The sequence below is a fragment of the Crocodylus siamensis genome, chromosome 8, assembly GCF_052110815.1.
Source record: "Crocodylus siamensis isolate JL-2025a chromosome 8, ASM5211081v1, whole genome shotgun sequence".
In the NCBI taxonomy this organism is placed as follows: Eukaryota; Metazoa; Chordata; order Crocodylia; family Crocodylidae; genus Crocodylus; species Crocodylus siamensis.
Genome location: NC_143402.1, coordinates 75,436,589 through 75,453,539, shown reverse-complemented (window position 1 = coordinate 75,453,539; position 16,951 = coordinate 75,436,589). Strand labels below are relative to the sequence as shown.

The window sequence follows — 16,951 nt, the reverse complement described above, 5'->3', positions numbered from 1 at the left end:
AGCCTGGTGTGTCCAGTGAGCTCAGCCTGGGGAGCAGTAAAAGCTGCAACCCTCTAGCGTAGCCTCCCTTAGGACTCTCACAGACAATATTCGGGGACTAGCCTACGCAAGCATCTACCCTGACTTTTCCCTGAGGTCTGACTTTTGGTATGAAGCCAAATGCCATTCGCCTTACTCAGATACAGCTCCCTTTGAAGTCATTGTGAATGCTACAGACAGGACTTGAGCCTTAGGGTGCTTGCACATAGCATGGGGGCCTTCCTGCTCTCTCTGCCATCTCCTTTGGTCATGGCTGACACCGACTGGAGATAGTGTTATCACATGGAAAATTTCTTCTTACTATGCATTTAGAGGAAGCTTTTCCACGGGACATCAGTCGATCTCTGGATTCCCGGAGTTTTCAGCATTACCATCCTCTCTGGCTTCAACCATTTTTCAAAAAAAAGAAAAAAAAAGAAAAAAGAAAGCTGTCTCATGGGAAGTCAAGAGGTAGCAGAGTCTGGTAGGTAGGAACTGCCACTGGTTGAAAGGGATGGTCTGTCAATGGAAATCCAGAGAAGGCATCCCTGTGTCTACGAATCCCTTCCAACTCCAAAGAGACTCAAGCCCCAGGACACCCCCCTCCTCATTCAGCTTCACAGGCCTGAGATTACTGAGTGCATCAGTGCCCTCTGGCAGGAAAGCGTTGCTCTCAAGGTGGGCCATACCGCTGGGTTTGGCTGGCTACTGTGGACCATTTCACATGACGCTCGATCTTTGTTTTAAACAAGCACCCAGATGGCACAGTAAAGGACACACAGTTCACCTACAGAATAAATAACAGGGCGACTCCTGCAGCGCATCATAAAGGTTTGCTTCTGGCAGCCTCGCTCAGGCAAAACCCCCACTGACGTCTATCCAACTTGCCCGGGTAAAGCTTGCGGAGCGTGACAAGTCACAGAAATCCTGCCCCTAGGTTCTTTTCCTGTGCTGGTCACGCAGCATTTCGTGACGGCCTGCGCTGCATCAGCAACCGGCCAGAAGCCGAAGGATTACCAGTAAGGGCTTGTTTGCCTAGACGGAGAAATCACCCAGCAGAGCCTGTGCAATAGCTATCCCACCTCCTCAGGTGGGAACACAGGCACTCCAGCACCAGTGTCCTCAAGGAAGGGTACTGACAGTTATCATGTTTTAGAAATGCCCCCCTATTCAGCTGAGCCAGAAAACCAAATCCTGCCCTCACCAGCCCCAGCTGCGTGCCAAGGCGGAGGGAGGAGCGATGCAAGTCTCACACGGAGCTCCCGTCATCTCGGCAGGGCAGGGCAGGCGGGCTCAGGAAGCCGTCGGGAGAAGGCAGGGGAGGGTGTATTTTACTGCTCCTCTGCAAAGCAGTAAGATGCTGCCCAGGCTGATGCCTGCCCTGCACTGCAGCACGAGGAGCTGGCAATACATACCGATCGGCACGCCATCCCCTGCTTAACAGCGAGGCGGCCAGGATGGTACAAGAGCCGGGCCTACCTCTTGGGAGCTAAGTGGGGTTTTGTGCCTGACTGCTGAGCTACTCCCCGCTGGCCTCTCCTCAGATGGAGCAGGATCTAAGTTATACATATAGCAGTAAACTAGATCCCCACGACTGCCCCACACACTTGGATTTGTGTTTCTCTCATGCACACGCATCCTACAAACATTTTGTCATTAGCTTATCTGCTGCAACCAAGCCTGTAGTTCCGACTTGCCCCTGCATTTACTTTATCAGACTCCGTAAGCCATACAGGGCCTCAGACGATCACGCACAACTTTCAGAAACAAAGGACGAAAATGTTCACGGCTAGCTCATGCAAGTGAACTCCATTATTGCAAACGTGGTAAATCAAGCTGTCATGCTATTGCACAGCCTAAGATCAAACACACCATGCAGTCAAAATAAAGGTGGGTGCACTCACGGTGCATCGAGCTGCCTGCTGCCTGCCATGTTTTAATCCTCCATGCCGTGCAGTGAGACGAGTGTGTGCGAGCGAGAGCGAGGCCCTGCTCCTCCCACAAGCTTGTTGCACACGAATGGATGGAGCAGAGGTTTGTGACCACATGGTCTTTCACAGCCTGTGCTATCGCAGGACAGAACAACTCCTCTGCTAAGGCAGCGTGCCAGCCGCAGGATTCACGTGGGTACAAGCAGCCATGACAAAAGGGAGCAGTGTTTGTTGCAGCTTCCGAGAGCCCCAGAAGGCAAGTCCCAAAACCTCCTGCCCGCACATGAGCTCTGAAGAAATCCTTCCCTCTGCACCTCCAGCAGACCTGCAAAGTCTTACACATCTGGAGAGGATGTTTGTGTAGCCCAAGCCTAAAGACTGTACCAAACAAATAGTGCTTCTCGCACATCTGGAGAGTCCTTCAAAAGCACAGTGTTTGCTGTTTTCCAAGCACGTCCCTTTTGTGAGGAAGTACATTCCCATGTGTGTTTAAGGCACCTTATCTCCCAAGCCACCTCTGCCTGAAAATACTGACTATATAAGACTATATAAATAGCACGCTATGAAGACTGGCATCAGCAAATTTCCTATACAGTCACCAGCGCACAATCTGCTTCACCCTGGCAAGGTTTCCCTTTACTAGCTCACACTCACGCATTTTTACTCATTTCCCTTCCCTTTCCCAGAAATGCAATGAATTGAACAAACTGCCTCTGAAGGGAAAGAGGTTGCATGTGCTGCAAGACAGAACGAAGAAACTGTGCCACTTCTCAACTATTTTCCCTCCATTCCACGTCTCTCTGGTCACGCTCCCCCATTAACGTTACAAACCAGCTTTCTTATGGACCTGAACCGACTGCAACGCCTGTGAGCAACCAGAGCATGCACGTTAAAAATATACATTAAACACTTATTTTTTAAAATATTTTAATTCCAACAAATCCCTTTTTCACATGAAATCTAGCACACAAGCCAGACCCAAATGAATTCTTCAGATATTTTGGTTCAATGGGACCACGTTTCCATCCCAAAATATTTTTTTTCCCATTGAATACATTTCAAATTGTAAAAACATGAAGATGCAGTACTGAATATCCTGTGGAGTTTGTTTTTTGGGAGCAACCAAAACCTACTGTTAACAAAACAGTTTAGCTACTGTTAACTATTGATTCAGCAAAATTAAGGTCCAGTTCTGCAAACTCCTAAGTACCTGGATAACTTTATTCATATGGGTAACTAGACTGACAGCAAAGAGATTTCTCCTGTGAACAAAAAGTGCCTGTAGCACCTAAGTGCTTGCAATTATTTGCTCCTGAACAGTGGGGATCTCTCCACTGATTAGATTACAAAATTAGAGCCTTAGGACAAAAGCAGAATCAGAAACAAATGGTGCTCTTTCATTTACCTGGCAGGCATCATTCCCACAAACATGGCACTTCGGTAATAATCACGTTATAACCACAGATATTAGACCATATTTTTGTCTGATTAAGGGTCTAAAAGCATATAAAGTTACTTGGTGTATATTTTTCACCATTTTAGAAATGGCAGATTTCTAAACTGAAATCAAAAGTGAACTCCTTCCAGCAGGTCTGGGCCAGGAAGGGAGAACAACGCGCCTTCACAAAGAAGAGTACAGAAATAATCCTGAAAATTGCGCACAGCGTGAAATCTGTCCCATCAGCTTGCTTTGGGTGACGATGAGAGCAGGTCAATTTAGCAGCCACAGACTTAGGAAGGATCCTAACATGATTAAATAAAGCAAAACGGAAGCGCAACTGAGTCTCGGTAACAGTAATTAAAAACAATATCGTGCTATGGGAAATTAAACCCATCACACAGCACAGCAATTAAATCTTTCCAGCTTTTTTTCTTTTATCCAGGCTCTTTTCACTCTGCCCCTAAAGTTAAGTGTCTAGGGACTTTTTCCTGATTTTCTAGGCAAACATCAAGTAAAAACTGACTTGGGTCCTCACCCTAAATGGCTCTGTGTGGGCGTATCTCTGCTATCACGTAGGAGAGGAACTTTCTTGTAAGGTTTTCTAGCAGACTGGAATCTTCTCACTGAATTTTTGACAGTGCCCAGAGAACTAACACAACCAGGCCACAGTTGCTGCGTTGTTCTAGGAACAACAAAACTTTTCCATTAGGGCTCTGGCCACTGGATGTTTATCACCATGGACTCAACAGTGTTAGAGGAGTAGATAGAAAAAAAGCACCACAATGCTCCACAAGCATTTACAAAGTATATTCTATGTCTACTTACAAATGCTAAATATGTTTTGCTGCATATCAAAGCAATAATGATTAGACTGTATCTTGCTTGCTGATAGAAGTATTGCAGAGACTAAGTATTTTAGGGTCACATGGAAATCATTACGATCTGGGAGAGGATGGTTTCAATGAAGTGTCAAAGGGATGGAGCTTTGTTTAAAGAGATGCTCACAATGCACTGGACGACCCTTATCAAATGAGAGATTTTAGAAGTAGTCAGCTTGGAAGTAATCTGTTAAATAAAGGATCATTTCCTTTTGATGCTACCTACTTTCCAGTGCTTTACTTCTGCAGCACATCCAGACATTTTAGTACCCACTCTTGGCACTCCTTAAATGCTTCCACTGGTTTCGGCAAACCCACCTCTGCTACATGTCCGAATTCAGCTTCTGTTCCACTCCTACCGTCGCCCATCCACCTCAGCAACGCCTAGAAGAAATGCACACGTTGAATGACCGGTCTAGTTTCAACTAAGCACCAAAGAAGGACTAAATTAAAATAATGACCAACTCCAAAACTGTTCTCTCTCTTCACTGTATTCTGCTTCTTGTACTGTGAACAACAAGGGCCCCATTTGTACAGGCTAGGAGCCTTTCAACATGTGAACTGTGTTCACAACAAGGCATTCTGCCTTGCATCTTAAAGGCACTGATTCTGTGTAAATAGCTGCTTCTATCACCCACTACTTAGCAGCACAAGTAAATATTTAGCTTCCAACAAACCACAGGGCTAGTATTCTGCCTCACCACTGATCGTCTGTTGCAAGTTTCAGACCACAATTTCCTGTACATGAACTTATATGATCCTTTATTTTTTAGTCTTGTAAGTAACATAGGAGAGGATCAGAAAAGTAGAAGGCGAACAGAGATCTAAGTCATTGCACCACAGCAACATTTCTACCACTACACTGCACAAAACCAAGAGAACACGTCTTCCTACTGCGTGTGGCTGTGGGATTCACACCTGCAAGAACCATTGTTAGGCAAAAAAAGTAGCATTAGTGGGGGCTGCATAATGTATGCTGACTGTGGTATTCAAATGTCAAGCTCTAGGGCATGGGCTGACAGCTACAGCGCTCTGTAAGGAGTTCCTGGCTGTATAGTATTGCACAAGTCACCAGGTGTACCCGACAGCAGGAAGCCGACTTTCATTTTCTCCAACGCGCTCCACACTGGCAGGATGTTAGACCCAGACAGCCACTGGCCCAAGGCCGAGCACAAACACTTCCATTACCAACCTCTTAGTGTACCTTATATCTTTCTGCAATGTTGAAGTGGATGGCAGACTGTAGCTTGCGCAAACAAATGGGACACAGGTCCAGTGGCCGTCGGTCCGATTCTTCCAGGTGATTTGAACCCTGCATTACACACTGCAACCACTGGCAGTGACGGAGTCCAAAGATGTGCCCGATCTCATGGGTCAAGGTCTGAAAACACAGGTTTGCCTTGACAATTAATTTTATCTATATTTTCCCTTTCTTTCCTACACCCGCTACACTGGCAGCCTCCACTACAAAATGGGCTCAAACCACAAAGGCTTCATTTGCAATACAGGGCACAGACATGGTACTGGACAGCTACCACTTCTAAGCAAAAGAAGATGAAGATGCTTAAGGTACAGTTCCCACCCCGCCACTGACTTCCTGTGCAAGTCATAATACCTCTGTGGCTCAATTCCCCAGGCGTCGAATGGAGGTTATACCACCTCCCTTCTTCTGCCTTTATCCTGGCTTGTGTAGTCAGGCTGTAAGCATTCTGGCACATGGGCAGTCCCATTTACATGCCTGTACAGTTCCTAATATGGCAAGATCTGACTTCAGCAAGGATCTCTCAGCACTAAGGTAGTAGGAGCAATACTAATAAATAGTAATACCACTCAAGTACAGGGCTGGAGGATACAGACAGGTTCTGCTCTCATTTACACTGGGTCACTTCCAGTGACTTCACTCGTTGCTCCTAATTTACATAACTGGGAGGAGAATTAGGCCCTTAGGAACGAAGTTATTTTAAGGCTTTCAGTGAATCACAAGAGCCCACCAGGCACTCACCTTGCAGGATCTCAGAAGCAGCAAACTAGTAATTGCAGGAGTATAATAGCTGCTGAAAACTGAATAGTCTGCTACAGGATACTTCTTGCCACTCTTCAGTCTGCCCTTGTAGCTTGCACTATAAAAATCACTGTCATATCTGGCAAAGCTGAAGATCCCCATGCCTTTAGAAGAGAAAAATCAAAAAAATACTCTATTAGAGAAGATACCACAAAAATAAGTGCAGCGAAACGTATTCTGGTCAGACTAACAACATAGAAATTTTGGGACTGTAGAAACAGCACTACTATGAGGTGTGAAGGACTGTTTCAATGTCCTTGTAGCATGCCTAGCTTACCAACGGCATAAAGCATTCATCTCTCTACAGCAGATTGTGAGAATCCAGACATTATTTTGAGTGAGGAAGAATAACGTGACGTTCATTCTAACATGACTTTAGCAGCTGCCATGGGGTAACCAAAAAAGACATGATTATACTCCAGTATCTCAGGACCAGTACAAATACGTTAGGTGCCATGACCCACTTATAGTTACACATCTCATTGCTAAATCTCAGTCCTCTGAATTAAAGAGCTTCTGGTAACCAGACAACACAATGGCCAGTTTCAAGCAAAATTCATCAGGTTTTGTTCAAACAATTGGACGATATACCCTCTATAATATAACTGTAGTTCAGCAAATATTTAGATGCAAAAATCACATATCGACAATGTCGGCCAGTGGAGTTACAAACTTCCACAAAAAAAAACAAACCAAGCCTGCAGGTCATTTCTCTTGCCATGATGTTTTTGGTTTTGTGTATGCCGTGTTAGATATACTGAGGTCTTTGAGTAAAGCGAACCTCAGAATAAACAGTATCTTGGGTTTGAAAATCACTCCTTTGCTTTCCCCATCTTCCAGTTAATTTACTATTCAATTGATTGCTCAGGAAGGAGGAAGAGCTGTAGGTCCACCCTCATCTATTTTGAGCTAGCTGGCCACTGCTTAAACAGTGGACTTACTGCCCTGGAAAGCACAGGGCTCTCAGCAGCCTGTAAAAAGTATTTTGCATGAGCTGCTAGCGACCTCTTCTGCTCAGAGGAGCTCTGGCACCCCTTATGCTACAGGTCTGAAAAATAAAACCAAACAAACCCATACAGCCACCTACCCAGACTGCTCAAAACCCAACTTACATATACTTACAACACAAAGTAAAATCTCACAATGTGAACTAGTCGTGCGATATTTGCTGGCTTACTTAAAGTCACCAGTTTTGTTGGGACTGCTTCTACAATCTAAAATCGGGGGTCGGCGGCAACTCCCACCACGCCTGCCATAGCACGATGCATGAGGACATTTTGCTTGGCACCAGCCAGCCCAGGCTCTGGGCAAGTGCCACCAACCACACACCCTAGGCTGCTTGTAACAGGGAGGCTGCAAGCCCTGCTGGAAGTGGCCTGGGGGTCAGTGGCAGGCAGCAGGGGCCTGCCTAGAGCCCAGCTAGGAGGCCCCTTCCCTGCCTTGTGCCCAGAGGCGCATGTGCAGCTGCAACCACAGAGCCTGGGCTGCTCACAGCAGGTGGTGGGGAGGCTGCAAGCCCTACTGCGGGCAGGCGGGGCTCCATGGCAGGCAGCAGGAGCCTGCCCAGAGCCTGGGCTGCTCATAGCAGGCAACCATGAGGCTGCAACCGGTACACTGGGGTCCAGAGCCACAGCCCAGCTCATTGCTGACAAGGGCTGCATGCATGCCCCAGGGCACATGGCAGGGAAGGGGCCAGGGCTGCACTGCCACAACAAGGATCGGGTCCCTCGCGGTTCCCCAGCCATCCACCCTGGCACGCCAACATCTTCCAAGTCAAGGTTGCAGGGCTTTTTGGCACTCGCACCAAAAACGTTGCCGAACCCCAAACTAAACAACTGCCATTGACTTGATTACCTAATATAATCTTGTATGAGAAAAGGGATCTCATAAAACATCACGTTCTGCATGGGCAAATAGGACTTGTATACTGCTAATACTATATTGGACTTGTACAGTGCCTTTCATTCAAGGACCTTGCTTTTGCTTTTCAGACCTTATTTACACCTTCCCCAAGGTTATTATGTACAACAGTCCACATTTTATATGGGGATAAACTAAGGCACAGAAAGTTTAAATAACTTGCCCAAGGCTACAGGTAAAGTCAGCAGCAAAGCAGGTTCATAGATTTTATAGACATTAGGGCTGGAAGGGACCTCGGAAGACCACCGATGACTTCCCAGGGGCAGGAAGTCAGCTGGGGTCACAGGATCCCAGCAAGATAAGCATCCAAATATCTCTTGAAGGCATTCAATGTAGGTGCTTGAACCACCTCCGGTGGCAGGCTGTTCCAGACCTTGGGGGCTCAGACAGTGAAGAAATGCTTGCTTATGTCAAGTCTTGACTGTCGGTCTTCTGCCTTAATTGTAAGACTACAATGACTGAATTGCATTACAAGATCTGAATTCAAGATCTGGGTCACAGATATTGTAAAATCCCTTTTCCCATAATGAGCATGGATATGGAGCTAGTAAATGCAATATATTCCTTTGGTGCTGATCTGGCTGAAAGGTTCAATCAAAACTGCTATAGAAATCAAGATTGAGCAATATGCTATAAATGGCTTTGGTAGAACAGATCCCTCTAAAAGACAACTTAGGGGGGCACTGAACATACCTAAGTTGCATTCGTCCTTCTGGGTCTTAAGTAGCGAAGACATAAGGACATGGCACTGCCCTAGTCTCCACAGAGAATGGGACATGAATAATTTCTGTGGCACAGCTGATTCACACTAACCGAGGAAAGGCTGGGATGACTCAGGTCTGCCAAACAGTTTACACACTCCCTTCCTCACATCCATGTTTGCAATTACTAGTGGAATTTTGATGTCTCATTTGAATTAATCACCCTGCAATGTTGTGAAAAGGAAAAAGAAAAGAAAAAACCACAACTGTCCATCTGAAAATCTTCTTCTGTGGCCTAAACTCCTAGTATAATCAACAGGAATCATGCATGTAATATACTATTACAGCCAGATTCAGTGGTTTTACAGAAAAATAGTATGGATTAATACTCTAGAGAGAAGTGTTTTGTAAGGGGGGGGGGGAAAAGAGAGAAAAAATAATATACACATTTAAGACTGCTCTGGGACTTAAGTCTGACGGCAGCATGAGGTCCCGTGTTCCACCCTTCCTTTATTCTCATACTGTATTTTGCTTAAAAATAGCCTTATTTCATCAGTAGGTCATGAAAAAAAAATATTTTGAAAACATATCTTGCAAACTATCTTGAAAACATAAGCTTGGGGTTTTTTGATATTTCTGTAACTCATAGGTAAGTCTATGGAAAAAAAACAAAACCCTTTAGGGCCGTTTATTTACTAAGCAGCACTCAGCACAGAAGTGAAAATAAGTATTTTAAGTTATGAATAATGTCTTAACAGCAGCTTAATCAAAACTATTGATTTTTTTCACTGCTTGACTGCCTAAAACATGCTGATTTTTGACTTAATGAGTTAGCACTGTATCACACGCTTAAAAAATACATCCCCATAAAATGTATAGCAATTCCACTGAATACCTCTTCATAGATTTTCCATACAAATTTGCATTTGATATGCATTATTACTGTGCTGGTAACTGATCTTTTGGAAGTCATTTTAGGTTTTCTTATTACATATATAATCTTGATGTAAAATTGAAATACCTTCTGTCAGAGAAGCTTGTCCAAAGACAAAGTTCCAAGACTCCTTTGGATAAAGATCTATCATGGTTATTCCCACAATACAGAAAGCATCCCTGGGTTTCCTCTTCTTCAGGAATTGCAGAAGATCCCCTGCATGAAACAGGAGAAAGCATTACACACCACACAGGAAAGCAGTAATAAGTCTAGCACAGAGGAGTCAAGCCACACTATTGAACAGGAGGATCTAATGCAGCTAAAGCAGTCAAGTCCTCCAAGCCTTTCATGTGCATAAAATTATTTAAGGAGTTCTGCTTGCAAGACTGGATCCATAAGGAATCAGGTTACTTCAGGGTAGTGAGTTTTTATTCTACCAGAGCAGTTAGGCTGATAATAACAATAGATGCTTGAATCTACTACAAATTGTTAGTAGCAAAAAGTTGTTAGAGGCAGAAAGGCCTTTAGGAGGGTGGAGGTGTCAGGAAATTCCCACTGAACCAACAGTTACACGACAGAGATCACCACAAGTCACATTCTCTGGGTCAAGAAGCATTTCAAAGCCACATGCAAATAAAATGCATTTTGGTTTAACATCATTTTGACCTCTAGAATCACCGAGTAAACGTGTTAGTTTTAAATAACCAGTCGTTCACAAAAGACAATTTGGCTATCTGGCCATTCCTTTGACGCGTGGAGTTCAGTTACCAAAGGGCCCATGTTATATGGGGATAGCAGATTAAGTCAGCTGCTTTTCAAACTATGATCTGGTTGCCTTCCTTTGTGCAAGTAAACCCTCCAACAGCAGTGAACTTGTTCATATGAATAAAGGCTGAAGACTCAGGTCAGCTCGGAGAGCTGGGAGTTGGATGCTGGTTCACCGAGTCTTACACCTGTGCTTACATGTCTAAGACAAACCTCTTCCCTCGATACCTAACCAGGGATGGCCTTTTACCAGCCACGTTTGTTCTGCAGACCTACTTCCAAGGAACGTGAAGTTGCCGATCTGTCTTTGGCCGACACTACAGGGCCTATCACTGCGGAGGTTGAGCACCATATCATGTTAAAATGTTTTCTTCTTGTACCTCTAATATTTACCGTGAATGAACACTGTTTGCTTGGCTTTTTGCTAACCTAGCACTTTTGCAATAAGAAGGTTCCCAACCTCACATCGCTGGTTCCCTCCCCACATACCTGCATGAATCTGGAGATTATGCGTGTACTCATTTACCCGAAAAGCACAAGCTGCCTGTGAAACAGGAACTGGGTCCAGGATTTTTACCATCAGGCCATAATAAAAGGCTTCACAGTAATCCTTCAGCCATTTCAGATAATTCTCTGGACTAACTCTGGAATCACCAAAAGAACCTATACAATTAAGCCAAAATGACACAGGGTTACAAGTATGCTTTAGTAGGTCAAGTAATCAAATCATATACAAAAAACATCCCCCACAAGAACGCTAATCGTAACACTTCATTAGCAAGTTTCACATTTACACCAAATCCTCAAAAGAAAATAGGAGCAACACTATAAAAACACAGTGCAATTAGACACGTCAAGTTTTTCTGCTGCCACACAATGGTAAGACTCCCTTTATTTAACTTCTGGCCTTGACCAACAAAAAGCAGTATCTAAGATTACTCTACGGTAATGGGACACAACACTAGCACATAATAACAGGAGTCACAGTTGAAATAATTATTGTATTGTGATGAGGCGGTAATTTACGGGGGCGGTTATTTTAGAAGTAAAAAGTACTGCTCACTGTCATTGCATCCAAATGCCTCGACCAATATCAAATATCCACTATCAAAAACGTACAAGAAACAGTGTTATTCACAATAGGTATCACAGACTTTTACATCAGATCTGTAAACTTCAGTATAGAGCCTAGTGCTCATAACTGTAATTAAAACTTCAGCTAGGAGGGAACAGCAGATCTCCTTAACCAGATGATTAAATAAGGATGGAGTACAGCAACTGAAGTTTAACACATCACATTTGTTGCTGACCTGTTTTCTCCTGCAGTATGTTTCGTTTTCCAGGACTGTGATTATTCTTTTTTTTTTTTTTTTTTTAAAACTTCCAGATTTATTTCTCTCTCAAAATTATACATATATTTTAGAACAAAATCAGAAAAACAGAAAGGTTGAAATCTTTCACCGGTTATTTACTGCCACCATTATTGACATGCCTGCACCCAACATACTACCAAAAAATATATTACAATAACAGCAGTAATTTGCTTTTTTCCAATCACGCAGAAGCCCAAAGTACTTTGTGAATATTCATGAGGCTTCACAATACTCCCATAAAGCTTGTTTCACCCATCTAAGCATAGGTGAACTGAGGCCCAAATCAAGGTCCTAATTCCACAGGCTTTGTATACTTGCATTTATTCACATGAATAATCCCTTTAACTATAATGGGGACAACTCACATGGGCAAAGCTAAAAACGTCCCTAAGCACAGGGATCTACGGGAATTATTCCCAGCTGCGCATTTGAACAGATGCAACAGGAGTGGGTCCCAGAAAACGCGATTCCCGCACCTCCTGTCCTACGCACTAGACGGCTTGCCCGGGAGCTAAGGTAGCGCGTTCTTCTTTGAAACCTGGAACACACAACTTAACTAGGGGATTACAACTAACACATAAATCAATACTTTGTTTTATGGGAACGGCATATTAGGACCCTGGGTCTGTTTCAGAGATCGTTCAGCATTACCAATGGGCTGTACATAAATGGCACTTTTCTGTGAAGTTGGCGTGCTTCTGTAACGGTCGTGGTAAAACTGCTCGAAGTCCTGCGTGGGCTCTGGATGCGAGGAGACCCAGTCTGACTCCGAATGCAGCGTGATCGGTGCAAAGAGAGCGCTGTGCGGCTGAAACGCCTCATCCAGCAAACGCTTCTCCCCGGGCTCAAGCTTCTCGTACAGCCTCGCAAGCTGCGTGTTTTTGGAGATGAGCGCTGCTTTCAGGACCTCCTCCGAATGTTTAATTACCTTCATCTGACCAAAGGGAAAGACCCGAAAGATTTAGCAAACCCAGCCTTCATTCCCAGTGCTAAGTTCCCTCTTTCTTTCTGGCCACCACTCTGCAGTCCCAGACTCTTACTCCTTTCTGATCTTGCTGGTAAGCTGGCATATGCTTTCTACTGCCTGCTTGATAGCTAGCCTGCCAGGGTAGCTGGATTCCTCTTCTCCCTGCAATTTCCATACCCAGCCCCCAACGCGCGAGTAGCTTCTGCTTTCAGTGGTGGGGGGGAGAAAAAAAGGACCAACACGGGAAGATCCTGCTGCAAAATCCCCAGCTGCAAGCGTAGGTATTATATCATTCTCCTGTTTCAGCCTCCACTTACAGTAGCAAGAGAGATTTTGGTGCATTAGTCTGGCAGCAAGCTCTTTAGACCCGACTCCGACCTCTTTTACGTTGTTTTGTGGCACAGGGGTGTAGCTCCCTCGGCCGACCCCAGCAGCTGGCGATGAGGAGTCAACGCCAGGGAACTGAACGGTTCCTTCCACGATCTTAGGCAAGTCTAACGATAATTTATGGATTGAAATGTGCTGCAACAACAACAACAAAAGCCAACTTGTTATGCAGTGGTTGAAGCATTTCTTGGTATAATGTGAGCAGTTGCCAATTTCTTTTTCCCCTCATAAGGTCACTTTTGTAAACCACCCATTTCCTAAGACAGTAGCTCAGCATCTCATCGCTTGCCTCTTTCCCCACCTTCATCAGCGATTAGCGCGTACGACTGGTGATCAAGATAGCTGTGATAACAGTCATATACACCAGTGTGCATCAGCAAACCGAAAGCAGAAGCACCCATGAGGAATATGATGACATTAATTAAAAGAGGAGATTTTTATAGAGGGCCTTGGCCAGCTAAGCCACAGATTTCTGGATTTAGCAACTCGAACCAGGGAGATTTTTGAGGAAATATAGACAATGTGGGCACGATCCTGGTCGCAGACCACCCGCAGATGCCGCTGGCAGTGTCAGCAGCTGGGGGGAAGGAAGGAGCAAGCAGCGACTGCCCACAGGCACTGCCATCAGTGTCAGCAGTGCCTTTTCATAGGGGGTGCACTGCCATGCTCAGGGGGTGCATGTGCACCTACGTGCACCCCCTATGTGTTGCCAATGACTGCAGGCATACTAGCCCCTGCTGAGGCCATCACGCCTGCCAGCTTTCAAGGAAATAGGTGCAGGGTGTTCTGGGAAACTGCACCTCAAGCTGCTGACAAGCAAAACTTGTGATGCGTGACTGTGTTAAAGCACGCCCTCACTGGCGCTGGGGCATCTACACAACATGGTAGTGTGCCCCAATGAGGCCTCCTCCTCCCCTACAGCCTCATCCCGGTCCACCACTTTAAATGGCAACAGGTAATAACTTAGTAAGCAGCACAGTAGCACCAGCAGCTATCAGGCAGCCAAACAGTCACAGTCAATGTCAGAGAAGTCCTTCCCCCCTCTTCCCTCTCCTTACTTTCTGTTTCCCTGCAGGCAAGCCCAGCTTCAAAACTTGAAACATCTTGAAACATTTCAACTGCCCTCATTTCATTCTGATTTTGCTGTTTTGAGCTCGAAACAATTCAAAACAGAACCAGAATAAAACAGCCGGCGAAATTTTGCACAGCCTTTTCAAACCCCACCTGGCTTACTCTAAGCCAGGCCACATCAGTCCCAGGTGAGTTGCCGAAGTCACCTCCATTGCCATAAATGTTCTGGACACCTGTACGGAAGAGGAGAGCCGCACAAGGGAAGAGGCCATCAGGACTCCAGGTGTCCGTTTCCAGCTAAGACGGCCTCAGTGATAGACTAGATGTGTTATCAGAGTGCTTGTGTGTGTGGACACCCTTAGGAAGGGCTGCCGGAGCATCCCACGTGGGACAGAGACCTTGCGCAGCATGCAAAACCCAAATTATTCTAGGAAGAGCCAGCTGGTCGCTTGGGGCACTGTATTTGTCCTGATTAACCACAAGAGATTTTTTTTTTTTTTAATCCTCTGTATTCCCAGCCAAACTGGTCAAATCAATTCCAAATCCATAAGTCAGTCCAGAGCCAAATCCACGAGTCAGTCCAGAAGTGGCTGCTACCGGCAAACATCCTCCACCCCCATCTGAGGCTTCAGATGTTCCCAAAACCTTTGGTGGGCATCCTACTTGCAAACCCAAGCCTGGAGGCTTGGGGTGCAGATGCCCCAAGTTTTGCTTGCCCTCAACCGTACAGCCACAGAACCAAGTTAGGGAGGAGTCTCCCATTTCCATAAAGTGGGCATTAAAGCCAAGGTTAACTATGCATCGCCTAATGGGTACTATCCCCTGCCAGCAAACCGGTCTTCCCTGGGAGCAACTAGATAGCTACCACGGTGATCACGGTATTTCCCTGCCAGGTAAGCATAGGCGATGCTTGATCTGAGCCTTCAAACCCAAGATTAACCACAAGAGATTTTTTTAAATTAAATTTATCCATGTTCCAAGCCAAAATAGCCAAATCCAATTCCAAACCCGTGAGGCAGTCCAGAACCGTAAGTGGTCCTATCATCAGCAAACAACCTCCACCCACACCTGAGGCTTCAGACGTTTGCAAAATCCTTTGGCAGGCATCCTACTTGCAGGCCCAAGCCTGGAGGCTTGGTGTTTGGGTGCCTCCAAGTTTTGCTTGCCCTTAGCCATACAGCCCTGGGAGCAAGCTGGGGAGGAGCCTCCCATTTCCATAAAGTGGGCTTAAAGCCGGTACACCTTGGCAGGTACTGAACCACACCAGAAGAGCAGTACCCCCCGGGGTATGCTTTAGGAAAACTGCCTTCATGGACACAGATGCATGGCATTTCCCCTGCCAGGTTAAGAACAGGCACTACGCTTGACCTGAGCCTTCAAGAGGCCGATTAACCACAAGAGATTCACTACGAAAAGTGCATTTTACCTTTACAAAAGCCTTAGACCCTATTACTATTCCCATCCCTATTCCATCTCCTCCCACACAGCTGGCTCGAGTCTCTCTAGCGTGGTAGGGAAGCTGGGGAGGAGCACAGCTACAGAAAGAAATATCCAGGCCCACTTGAAACCACCCAGCACTCTATGCATCTGCCTGCAGGCTGAAAACAGCTGTCATTGCTCCTGTGGAGCTGGCGCCACTCTTTAGGACTTCCCCATACCCAGAAGCTGCACCAACTGAACTCAATCCCAGCTTTAAATCAGTGAAACCCTTGGGCGTGGACACACTTGAACTGGCTAAAGAGCAGCAAATACTGATTTAACTAAAAGACCCTGAATTATGCAATGCCAGTGTAATTTCTGTAAAATCTCTGGGATTCTCAGAAATCAACCCCCATTCTACACTGCACATCGGGCTCACTTATCTTGCCTGCTACAGATTGTGAACAAACAGCTGTTATTTCCCGTTATCCCAGCTGCACGCCACAGCGTAAGATTTGGGGAAATGCCCTAAGAAAGACTCTGCTGCTCTGTGGTATTTACAGGAATTCACTAGCACCAACTCTCGGTCGGTTTTCAGAAAGAATGCAGTTTCTCTCGACTGCCACTCTACAAAGCGAAAAACCCCCTCAAATTCAGAAGTAATTTCCTGTCATTTTGGCTGTGTAACGTAGCATCCTGAGAACTGCGGAAGTGTCTTCTGACAGATGCTGTGTCGGGCTTTAGGATGCCAGTCCATCAGTCTGTGCCGGCCTGCAGCTTCTTGGTTTGCCGTTTACTGCTCTGCTTGTACCCATGGCACGGTGCTAAGCTACTCTCCAAGACATCTTGGACAAATTCATCCCGCAGGTAGAACAAGCAGCAAACATGAAACACTGTCTTTGAGACGGTGATGACAGTGACAATAAGGATTTAAATGTTGCTAGCCACAGAAAGCGAATGCCTTCCATGTAAACGTAACTGCAGTCACCGATGCTAGTGCTTCTGTGCTTCAGTAGGATTTTTACTTTTGATTCCCCTCCACTGTCAATTTTCTTGTGTGGTATTTTGGAGGCAATGTTGTATC

General features: G+C 45.5%; 1 protein-coding gene across 5 annotated transcripts in view; it reads right to left on the bottom strand.

Annotated features, from left to right (window-relative positions):
* Positions 1-14,303, bottom strand: part of AMZ2 (archaelysin family metallopeptidase 2) — a 43,573-nt gene extending 29,270 nt beyond the window's left edge. Inside the window, exons 1-8 of one of the 5 annotated variants that reach the window (XM_090059743.1) lie at positions 13,308-14,303; positions 12,675-12,957; positions 11,140-11,313; positions 9,973-10,101; positions 6,271-6,434; positions 5,473-5,649; positions 4,495-4,652; positions 2,858-3,692 (exon numbers count right to left, since the gene is read on the bottom strand). In XM_090059743.1, the coding sequence (XP_089915869.1) occupies positions 4,506-4,652; positions 5,473-5,649; positions 6,271-6,434; positions 9,973-10,101; positions 11,140-11,313; positions 12,675-12,957 (1,074 nt within the window). In that variant the 5' untranslated portion in view covers positions 13,308-14,303 and the 3' untranslated portion in view covers positions 2,858-3,692; positions 4,495-4,505. Of the gene's footprint in view, positions 1-2,857; positions 3,693-4,491; positions 4,653-5,472; positions 5,650-6,270; positions 6,435-9,972; positions 10,102-11,139; positions 11,314-12,674; positions 12,958-13,307 lie in introns of those variants that run through there. The other 4 variants (XM_090059745.1, XM_090059742.1, XM_090059744.1 and 1 more) reach the window with 4 other exon arrangements.
* Positions 14,304-16,951: the final 2,648 nt, after the last annotated feature.